This window comes from Cherax quadricarinatus, chromosome 13 (assembly GCF_038502225.1).
Source record: "Cherax quadricarinatus isolate ZL_2023a chromosome 13, ASM3850222v1, whole genome shotgun sequence".
Taxonomy (NCBI): domain Eukaryota; kingdom Metazoa; phylum Arthropoda; class Malacostraca; order Decapoda; family Parastacidae; genus Cherax; species Cherax quadricarinatus.
Window position 1 is genome coordinate 34,146,354 of NC_091304.1, and position 12,252 is coordinate 34,158,605.

At 41.2% G+C, this 12,252-nt stretch overlaps 1 protein-coding gene across 1 annotated transcript in view; it reads left to right on the top strand.

Moving 5' to 3' along the window:
• The first annotated feature begins 2,034 nt into the window (after positions 1–2,034).
• Positions 2,035–12,252, top strand: part of lost (methenyltetrahydrofolate synthase domain-containing protein lost) — a 111,575-nt gene continuing 101,357 nt past the window's right edge. Inside the window, exons 1-2 of the mRNA XM_070084747.1 lie at positions 2,035–2,043; positions 11,765–11,955. Of these exons, the coding sequence (XP_069940848.1) occupies positions 2,035–2,043; positions 11,765–11,955 (200 nt within the window). The remainder of the gene's footprint in view (positions 2,044–11,764; positions 11,956–12,252) is intronic.

Here is a 12,252-nt window from a genome sequence, read left to right on the forward strand (position 1 = left end):
ATCGAAGACTGTCTAACTTATTTCCATTGGGGTCCTTAATCTTGTCTCCCAGGATGCAACCCACACCAGTCGACTAACACCTAGGTGAACAGGGAAAAATGCCTGGAACTAGTGCTCATATTGGTGAATTTAAAGCTAGCAAAGGTTGGTTTGAGAGATTTAAGAATCGTAGTGGCATACACAGTGTGATAAGGCCTGTTCTGGAAGAAAATGCCAAACAGGACCTACAGTACTCAGGAGGAAAAGGCACTCCCAGGACACAGTGTCTCATCAGTCATTGCTGCATCTTCAATAAAGGTAAGTGTCATTTATTCTTCATTTAGTAGAGTAGTACATGCACAATATATATTGTGCATGTACTACTCTACTATTGTGCATGTATCCTTCTCTTTGTGTGTAGGAAAACGTATATTTCATGTGGTAAAAATTTTTTTTTCATACTGTTGGGTGTCTTGCATGGATTAATTTGATTTCCATTATTTCTTATGGGGAAAATTCATTCGCATAACAATGAGCTCTCAGGAACGGATTAATATTGTTATGCGGGGGTCCACTGTAGACCACAAAGTCGGCATTTTAATTAAAAAAAAAAAACGGTCAGTTTTTTTTTCTCATTATGCACTGCATGCTCCAGGATTTTTTTTATATGGTGCACACTGACCACACAGACCCATTCTCTCACATGTTGGCCTACCAAACACAGTACCTCGTAAGACTTATATATACGGCCGCGACAGTCAAAGGGTTAATTAGTCTGTAAGCCATTTAATTAAGTGCCCATAATGCCTAGGCATGATAGTGGCTCTCTTTGCACTGCAACTCATTATTGCAATTTCATATTTTCAATGTAATCTTGTAAAGAAATATAATTTGTTTGTTTTTGTTTTGAAAACACTGGGATTTTCAGAGTGATACACCAGTAAAGGCTTCACTTTGAAATCCCCACTAACATTATCACACAACAAGAGAGTTAGCCTGTCTTTCATAGGCTTGTGTCCTGGGAGTGCCTTTTCTTCCTGTGTGATGTAGGTCCTCTTTGACATTTTCTTCCAAAACAGGCCTGTTTTGTCACAATTGAACACTTGTTGGGGTTGGAATTTTTCAGGCTCTACATAGTCTTTGAATTCCCACACGAATTTTTCAGCCACATGTTTGTCTGAACTGGCACCTTCACCATGCCTTACAACACTGTGTATGCCACTTCGCTTCTTGAATTTTTCGAACCAGCCTTTGCTGGCCTTAATTTCTCCAACATCAGCACTTGTTCCAGGCAGTTTCTTCATGAAATCGTCATGCAACTGCCTCGCCTTTCCACAGATTATCGACTGCACAACTCTATCTCCTGCTAACTGTTTCTCTTTGATCCAGCCAACAATTTCTCCACATCTTCAGTTGTTTGGGATATCTGTTTTGTTATCGCATTCACCCCTTTCACAACATCAGCTTCCATGATTTCTTTTCTCTTTGCCACAATGGAACTGATGGTTGATGGTGCCTTCTTGTACATCCTGCCAAGGTCAGCAATGTGTATGCCACTATCGTATTTTTGAATGATTTCTTTTTTCATTTGTACGGTGTTCCTCACTTTCTTTGCCAAAGGAATGGCACTAGGAGCTTTCTTTGGGGCCATGGTGGCTTATTTAGCAGTCACAATAAACAAGTGCCAAAAACAATGGATTATCACAAAATGTTTTGTATGACCATGCAGGATATGTTCACTCACCGAGAAACAAAGTGGCACTGCCTGAGAATGTGTGTGGGAGGCGGCTTGTGTGTGTGCTGGGCACTGAACAGATTCTGTACCATCGATGAAAATGGAGGAAATCTATGAAAACAGAACCAATATTTGACGAAAAAACTCTGCAAAAACGGAAATCGGCGATAACAGAGATTGACAAAAAGGGAGGGTTCGCTGTATATAGAAACCCCCCTGTTATGCAGAGCATTTTGGGGAAATTAGGTCAATTTTTGTCCCAGGATGTGACCCACACCAATCGACTAACACCCAGGTACCCATTCTACTGATGGGTAAACATGGTCCAGGTTTGATTCTCGGCAAGGGAATCAAACCCGGACCCTCAGCGTGTGAAGTGAGAGCTTTGCCAACTAGGTTAAGAGCTCTGTTAGTCTGTTTTATGTATGTTTCATTGGAATTACCCTCCTTGAGTGATTTAACCCTTTCAGGGTTTTGGCCATACTAGTACGGCTTATGCACCAGGGTTTTTGACGTACTAGTACGCATAAATTCTAGCGCCCTCAAATCTAGTGAGAGAAAGCTGGTAGGCCTACATATGAAAGAATGGGTCTATGTGGTCAGTGTGCATGGTATAAAAAAATCCTGCAGAAAACAGTGCGTAATGAGAAAAAAAAAACTTTGACAGTGTTTTTGGATTAAAACAGTGACTTTGCACTGTTTTTTTCGTATGGTATTTATTGTTGTATTCTAGTTTTCCTTGTCTCATTTTATAGAATGGAAGACATTATTTTTTTATTATTATTATCACACTGGCCGATTCCCACCAAGGCAGGGTGGCCCGAAAAAGAAAAACTTTCACCATCATTCACTCCATCACTGTCTTGCCAGAAGGGTGCTTTACACTACAGTTTTTAAACTGCAACATTAATACCCCTCCTTCAGAGTGCAGCCACTGTACTTCCCATCTCCAGGACTCAAGTCCGGCCTGCCGGTTTCCCTGAATCCCTTCATAAATGTTACTTTGCTCACACTCCAACAGCACGTCAAGTATTAAAAACCATTTGTCTCCATTCACTCCTATCAAACACGCTCACGCATGCCTGCTGGAAGTCCAAGCCCCTCGCACACAAAACCTCCTTCACCCCCTCCCTCCAACCCTTCCTAGGCCGACCCCTACCCCGCCTTCCTTCCACTACAGACTGATACACTCTTGAAGTCATTCTGTTTCGCTCCATTCTCTCTACATGTCCGAACCACCTCAACAACCCTTCCTCAGCCCTCTGGACAACAGTTTTGGTAATCCCGCACCTCCTCCTAACTTCCAAACTACGAATTCTCTGCATTATATTCACACCACACATTGCCCTCAGACATGACATCTCCACTGCCTCCAGCCTTCTCCTCGCTGCAACATTCATCACCCACGCTTCACACCCATATAAGAGCGTTGGTAAAACTATACTCTCATACATTCCCCTCTTTGCCTCTAAGGACAAAGTTCTTTGTCTCCACAGACTCCTAAGTGCACCACTCACTCTTTTTCCCTCATCAATTCTATGATTCACCTCATCTTTCATAGACCCATCCGCTGACACGTCCACTCCCAAATATCTGAATACGTTCACCTCCTCCATTCTCTTTCCCTCCAATCTGATATTCAATCTTTCATCACCTAATCTTTTTGTTATCCTCATAACCTTACTCTTTCCTGTATTCACCTTTAATTTTCTTCTTTTGCACACCCTACCAAATTCATCCACCAATCTCTGCAGCTTCTCTTCAGAATCTCCCAAAAGCAGTGTCATCAGCAAAGAGCAGCTGTGACAACTCCCACTTTGTGTGTGATTCTTTATCTTTTAACTCCACGCCTCTTGCCAAGACCCTCGCATTTACTTTTCTTACAACCCCATCTATAAATATATTAAACAACCACGGTGACATCACACATCCTTGTCTAAGGCCTACTTTTACTGGGAAAAAATTTCCCTCTTTCCTACATACTCTAACTTGAGCCTCACTATCCTCGTAAAAACTCTTCACTGCTTTCAGTAACCTACCTCCTACACCATACACTTGCAACATCTGCCACATTGCCCCCCTATCCACCCTGTCATACACCTTTTCCAAATCCATAAATGCCACAAAGACCTCTTTAGCCTTATCTAAATACTGTTCACTTATATGTTTCACTGTAAACACCTGGTCCACACACCCCCTACCTTTCCTAAAGCCTCCTTGTTCATCTGCTATCCTATTCTCCGTCTTACTCTTAATTCTTTCAATTATAACTCTACCATACACTTTACCAGGTACACTCAACAGACTTATCCCCCTATAATTTTTGCACTCTCTTTTATCCCCTTTGCCTTTATACAAAGGAACTATGCATGCTCTCTGCCAATCACTAGGTACCTTACCCTCTTCCATACATTTATTAAATAATTGCACCAACCACTCCAAAACTATATCCCCACCTGCTTTTAACATTTCTATCTTTATCCCATCAATCCCGGCTGCCTTACCCCCTTTCATTTTACCTACTGCCTCACGAACTTCCCCCACACTCACAACTGGCTCTTCCTCACTCCTACAAGATGTTATTCCTCCCTGCCCCATACACGAAATCACAGCTTCCCTATCTTCAACAACATTTAGCAATTCCTCAAAATATTCCCTCCATCTTCCCAATACCTCTAACTCTCCATTTAATAACTCTCCTCTCCTATTTTTAACTGACAAATCCATTTGTTCTCTAGGCTTTCTTAACTTGTTAATCTCACTCCAAAACTTTTTCTTATTTTCAACAAAATTTGTTGATAACATCTCACCCACTCTCTCATTTGCTCTCTTTTTACATTGCTTCACCACTCTCTTAACCTCTCTCTTTTTCTCCATATACTCTTCCCTCCTTGCATCACTTCTACTTTGTAAAAACTTCTCATATGCTAACTTTTTCTCCCTTACTACTCTCTTTACATCATCATTCCACCAATCGCTCCTCTTCCCTCCCGCACCCACTTTCCTGTAACCACAAACTTCTGCTGAACACTCTAACACTACATTTTTAAACCTACCCCATACCTCTTCGACCCCATTGCCTATGCTCTCATTAGCCCATCTATCCTCCAATAGCTGTTTATATCTTACCCTAACTGCCTCTTCTTTCAGTTTATAAACCTTCACCTCTCTCTTCCCTGATGCTTCTATTCTCCTTGTATCCCATCTACCTTTTACTCTCAGTGTAGCTACAACTAGAAAGTGATCTGATATATCTGTGGCCCCTCTATAAACATGTACATCCTGAAGTCTACTCAACAGTCTTTTATCTACCATTACATAATCCAACAAACTACTGTCATTTCGCCCTACATCATATCGTGTATACTTATTTATCCTCTTTTTCTTAAAATATGTATTACCTATAACTAAACCCCTTTCTATACAAAGTTCAATCAAAGGGCTCCCATTATCATTTACACCTGGCACCCCAAACTTACCTACCACACCCTCTCTAAAAGTTTCTCCTACTTTAGCATTCAGGTCCCCTACCACAATTACTCTCTCACTTGGTTCAAAGGCTCCTATACATTCACTTAACATCTCCCAAAATCTCTCTCTCTCCTCTGCATTCCTCTCTTCTCCAGGTGCATACACGCTTATTATGACCCACTTCTCGCATCCAACCTTTACTTTAATCCACATAATTCTTGAATTTACACATTCATATTCTCTTTTCTCCTTCCATAACTGATCATTTAACATTACTGCTACCCCTTCCTTTGCTCTAACTCTCTCAGATACTCCAGATTTAATCCCATTTATTTCCCCCCACTGAAACTCTCCTACCCCCTTCAGCTTTGTTTCGCTTAGAGCCAGGACATCCAACTTCTTTTCATTCATAACATCAGCAATCATCTGTTTCTTGTCATCCGCACTACATCCACGCACATTTAAGCATCCCAGTTTTATAAAGTTTTTCTTCTTCTCTTTTTTTAGTAAAAGTATACAGGAGAAGGGGTTACTAGCCCATTGCTCCCGGCATTTTAGTCGCCTCATACGACACGCATGGCTTACGGAGGAAAGATTCTTTTCCACTTCCCCATGGACAATAGAAGAAATAAAAAAGAACAAGAGCTATTTAGAAAAAGGAGAAAAACCTAGATGTATGTACAGTGGACCCCCGCATAATGGACGCCTTGCATAACGGACAATCCGCATAGCGGACGCTTTGATCGCTAAAATTTTGTCCCGCATAGTGGACAAAAACCCGCTCAGCGGCCTTCGTCCGAGACGCGTCCAATGTGCGGCCTGAGCCACGCTCACATGTTCCGCGGGTGGCATTGTTTACCAGCCAGCCTCCGCGGTAACATCCAAGCATACAATCGGAACATTTTGTATTATTACAGTGTTTTTGGTGATTTTTTTCTGGAAAATAAGTGACCATGGGCCCCAAGAAAGCTTCTAGTGCCAACCCTACAGCAATAAGGGTGAGAATTACTATGGAGATGAAGAAAAAGATCATTGATAAGTATGAAAGTGGAGTGCGTGTCTCCGAGCTGGCCAGGTTGTATAATAAACCCCAATCAACCATCGCTACTATTGGTGGTACAGCTGCTGCTGCTGCTGTATCACCGTCAGCTGCTGCTGCACTGTCAGCTGCTGCTGCTGTACCACCGTCAGCTGCTCCTGCTGCTGTAGTACCGTCTGCTGCTGCTGTAGCATCATCTGCTGCTGCTGTAGCATCGTCTGCTGCTGCTGTAGCATCGTCTGTTGCTGCTGTAGCATCGTCTGTTGCTGCTGTTCCACCGTCAGCTGCTGCTGCTGCTGTAGCATCGTCTGCTGCTGCTGTAGCATCGTCTGCTGCTGCTGTAACATCGTCAGTTGCTGCTGTAGCATCGTCTGCTGCTGCTGTAGCATCGTCTGTTGCTGCTGTAGCATCGTCTGCTGCTGCTGCTGCTGTAGCATCGTCTGCTGCTGCTGTAACATCGTCAGCTGCTGCTGCTGCTGCTGTAGCACTGTTGTTGGTGTGGCTTATTGAGAATACCAAGAAACAATTAACCCCAGAGGATTTGCCACCCAGGATAGCCCAAAAAAGTCAGTGTCATCGAAGACTGTCTAACTTATTTCCATTGGGGTCCTTAATCTTGTCTCCCAGGATGCAACCCACACCAGTCGACTAACACCCAGGTGAACAGGGAAAATGCCTGGAACTAGTGCTCATATTGGTGAATTTAGAGCCAGCAAAGGTTGGTTTGAGAGATTTAAGAATCGTAGTGACATACACAGTGTGATAAGGCCTGTTCTGGAAGAAAATACCAAACAGGACCTACAGTACTCAGGAGGAAAAGGCACTCCCAGGACACAGTGTCTCATCAGTCATTGCTGCATCTTCAATAAAGGTAAGTGTCATTTATTCTTCATTTAGTAGAGTAGTACATGCACAATATATATTGTGCATGTACTACTCTACTATTGTGCATGTATCCTTCTCTTTGTGTGTAGGAAAATGTATATTTCATGTGGTAAAAAAATTTTTTTCAAACTTTTGGGTGTCTTGCACGGATTAATTTGATTTCCATTATTTCTTATGGGGAAAATTAATTCACATAGCGAACATTTCGCATAACAGCCAGCCCTCTTTCACGGATTAAGGTCGCTATGCGGGGGTCCACTGTATATATATATATATGCATGTGCGTGTCTGTGAAGTGTGACCAAAGTGTAAGTAGGAGTAGCAAGATATCCCTGTTATCTAGCGTGTTTATGAGACAGAAAAAGAAACCAGCAATCCTACCATCATGCAAAACAGTTACAGGTTTTTGTTTCACAGTCATCTGGCAGGACGGTAGTACTTCCCTGGGTGGTTGCTGTCTACCAACCTACTACCTAATGGAAGACATATTACAGAAATTGAGATGATTTTGACTGGTTTTACAAAGAAAAGTACCTTGAAATTGTACTAAAAGTAGCAGAAAGTTCAATTTTTACCAAAGTTCAAAAGTAAACAAATCATGCTATGCGTCCAATACACGTCAACTGGTGAGTCTAATATTCTTTCACAAGTGCGCTGATAATATTTATACCATTTCTACACCAATGCAGTAGTCTGCATAACAGTAAATCTATTTTTTTTTTTGTGAGAATAAAAATTCAAAGTGGAAAGCAAAAGAATGTAAGAGGGGCATGGGGATGTGACTAATGAACAGAGGAAATGTATTTTAGTGCCAGGAATGTCTTTCTTGTTTATTCTGGACCCTATTTGGAAATTGGCATCTTTTGAAATTTGTGTGAAATTGGCAAAATTGCTAAATTCTGACCACTGTATTGGATAGTTGAAATTGGTAATTGGGTGGTTTCTTGTACTCATTCGATAGAAAAAATGGAGTTCTAGCGAAATAGTTATGATTTTTGTCGACAAGTACACTGGAATTGGCCGAAAATAGGGCTCAAAGTGGGCAAAATCGCCGATGCGTAAACATCGCCGAGACCGCTAACTTCGCGAGAGAATAATTCCATGAGTTTTCCATCAAATTTCATACTTTTGGTGTCATTATGATCGGGAAGAGATTCTCTATCATTTCACAAGAAAAAACAATTTTTTTTTTAAATTTGGCCGACCCTGAGAACAAGTTTCTGAGAGGGCCTGGCGACCCTGAAAGGGTTAATAGTATTTATTGAGAAATAAATGTTGCCTTGTATATTGAACATAGTCATCATAATTTTAAAAATAAAAAATATTGAAAAGTAGGTACTGGTATTAACCTAAAATTCAATATCGGTATTATAAAAATTTTGGTATCATCCTATCTCTAAATTCAAGTTTCACTAATTCCCCCATCTATAAGTGCACAAGGGGCTTGGACATGCAGCAGTCATGTGTGAGCATGTTGGACAGAAGTGAATGGAGGCAAATGGTTTTTGGGACCTGATGAACTGTTGGAATGTGAGTTGGGTAATATTTTGTGAAGGGATTCAGGAAAACTGGTTAGCTGGACTTGAGTCCTGGGGATGAGAAGTACAATGCCTGCACTTGAACCCTTTCAGGGTCCAAGGCCCAAATCTGGAGTCACACACCAGTGTCCAAGAATTTAAAAAAAAAAAATTTGTTATTTTTTCTTATGAAATCGTAGAGAATCTTTTTGTGAAGGTAATAAAACAAAAAGTACGAAATTTGGTGGAAAATTGACGAAATTATGCTCTCGCGAATTTTGATGTGTCAGCGATATTTACGAATCGGCGATTTTGCCGACTTTGATTCCCATTTTAGGCCAATTACATTATTCCAATCAACCAAATTCATAGCTATTTCACTAGTATTACTTCTATTCTATCGATTGAGCACAAGAAATCGCCAAATCAACTGTTTCAACTACAAAATAAAGTGATCGGAAATTGTTAATTTGGCCAATTTAACACAAAGTTCAAAATATTCCAATTTCAAAATAGGGTCCAGAATGAACAATGTAGGCATTCCTGGCACTAAACTAACATTTCCTCTGTTCATTAGTTATGTTTTGAGGCTTTACAAACAAATTCCATTTTGATTTTTTATTCACATAATGAATTTTTATTCACACAAAAAAATAGAAGATTTACTGTTATGCAATATTGTAATAATTGTATAAATATCATCACCATATTTGTGAATGTACAGTGGACCCCCGCATAGCGACCTTAATCCGTGCAAGAGGGCTGGCTGTTATGCGAAATGTTCGGTATGCGAATGAATTTTCCCCATAAGAAATAATGGAAATCAAATTAATCCGTGCAAGACACCCAAAAGTATGAAAAAAAAATTTTTACCACATGAAACATACATTTTCCTACACACAAAGAGAAGGATACATGCACAATAGTAGAGTAGTACATGCACAATATATATTGTGCATGTACTACTCTACTAAATGAAGAATAAATGACACTTACCTTTATTGAAGATGCAGCAATGACTGATGAGACACTGTGTCCTGGGAGTGCCTTTTCCTCCTGAGTACTGTAGGTCCTGTTTGGTATTTTCTTCCAGAACAGGCCTTATCACACTGTGTATGTCACTACGATTCTTAAATTTCTCAAACCAACCTTTGCTGGCTCTAAATTCACCAATATGAGCACTAGTTCCAGGCATTTTCCCTGTTCACCTGGGTGTTAATCGACTGGTGTGGGTTGCATCCTGGGAGACAAGATTAAGGACCCCAATGGAAATAAGTTAGACAGTCTTCGATGACACTGACTTTTTTGGGCTATCCTGGGTGGCAAATCCTCTGGGGTTAATTGTTTCTTGGTATTCTCAATAAGCCACACCAACAACGGTGCTACAGCAGCAGCAGCAGCTGACGGTGGTACAGCAGCAACAGAGGATGCTACAGCAGCAGCAGACGATGCTACAGCAGCAACTGACGATGTTACAGCAGCAGCAGACGATGCTGCAGCAGCAGCTGACGGTGGTACAGCAGCAACAGACGATGCTACAGCAGCAACAGACGATGCTACAGCAGCAGCAGACGATGCTACAGCAGCAATTGACGATGTTACAGCAGCAGCAGACGATGCTACAGCAGCAGCAGCAGCAGACGATGCTACAGCAGCAGCAGCAGCTGACGGTGGTACAGCAGCAACAGACGATGCTACAGCAGCAACAGACGATGCTACAGCAGCAGCAGACGATGCTACAGCAGCAGCAGACGATGCTACAGCAGCAGCAGACGATGCTACAGCAGCAGCAGACGGTACTACAGCAGCAGGACCAGCTGACGGTGGTACAGCAGCAGCAGCTGACAGTGCAGCAGCAGCTGACGGTGGTACAGCAGCAGCAGCAGCTGTACCACCAATAGTAGCGATGGTTGATTGGGGTTTATTATACAACCTGGCCAGCTCGGAGACACGCACTCCACTTTCATACTTATCAATGATCTTTTTCTTCATCTCCATAGTAATTCTCACCCTTATTGCTGTAGGGTTGGCACTAGAAGCTTTCTTGGGGCCCATGGTCACTTATTTTCCAGAAAAAAATCACCAAAAACACTGTAATAATACGAAATGTTCCGAATGTTCCGATTGTATGCTTGGATGTTACCGCGGAGGCTGGTTGGTAAACAGTGCCACCGCGGAACATGTGAGCGTGGCTCAGGCCGCACATTGGACGCGTCTCGGACGAAGGGCGCTGAGTGGGTTTTTGGGCGGTATGCGAGGCAAAATTTTTGCGATCAAAGCGTCCGGTATGCGGGGGTCCACTGTATATTAGACCCACCAGCTGACGTGTATTAGATGTGTGAGGTCGCTTGTTTACTCTTGAATGTCGGCAAAAATTTAACATTTCCGCTACTTTGAGCTCAGTTTCAAGCCATTTCCAATGCTAAAACCAATCAAAATCATCTCTATTTCTGTAATATGTCTTCCATTCTATCAAATGAGACCAAGAAATTGCAAATACAACTATAAAAAACATACGAAAAAACACTGCAAAGTTGCTGTTTTAATCAAAAAATCATGATTTCATTTTTTTTCTCTCATTATACACAGTGTGCTGCAGGATCTGTTTTATGTGGTGCACACATACCACATAGATGTATTCTCTCATATCTAGGCCCAAATGTACCACTCACAGTTTATCAGAGTGAGCTGAGCTCATGGCGTAGATCTATGGTTTGGACCCTGAACATAAAGCCGTAGATCTACGGGACGGACCCTGAAAGGGTTAAAGGAGGGGTTTGATATATTGGCTGTTTTGAGTGACATCTAAATAGTCGTATCTGAGCACCTCTACAACGACTCTGATTATGTGTGAATGGTGGTGAAAGCATTTTTTTCTTTTTTGGGTCACCCTGCCTCAGGAGATGGCTGACGTATTGAAAAAAAAAAAGGTATTTTATGAAATGTAAGAATGCTGACATTTGTGGAGTTTGTTCTACATAGATGTGGCACCATGAAAGGAAAAATCCAGAAAGAGATAGGCACCTTGTGGTAAGACCTTTAGTGAAGATTATGCAAGAGAAGTGTAACCACTGATGAAAATATTTAAATAATGTACTGTATTTAGTTCTATTAAAGTTGTTTTTCTCTACTTTTTAGGTATTTGATGAACTTCCTAGCCGTCTCTTTGGTCCTCATGATGTTCCAATAGATTTCATTGTTACTCCATCTGAAGTGATTCAAGTAAACCACAATCAGCCTAAGCCAGAGGGTATCTACTGGCATCTTCTCACTCCAGAGAAATTTCGACAAGTTCCCATCTTGAGGGTGCTGCGTGACCAAGAACGGGAGTATGTACTAACCTCTATATAGTAATTCTCTAGGCAGTTTTTTGTTTTAATATTCTTTCCTCTTTTTTTTTAATTTTGAATTGAGATTTTAAACACAGTTTTACATTTTTACATTTAACCCTTAAACGGTCCAAAGAGACTGACGTTCAAATTCGTAGTGCTACAAAAGTAGATCTACTTTTTTTACATATTTTCAAATGTAACAAAATAAAATGTAGATAAAAGTTTTTTTACACGTTTTCAAATGTAAAACAAAAAAGAAGATCTACATTTTTTTACATACTTTCAGATGTTGAA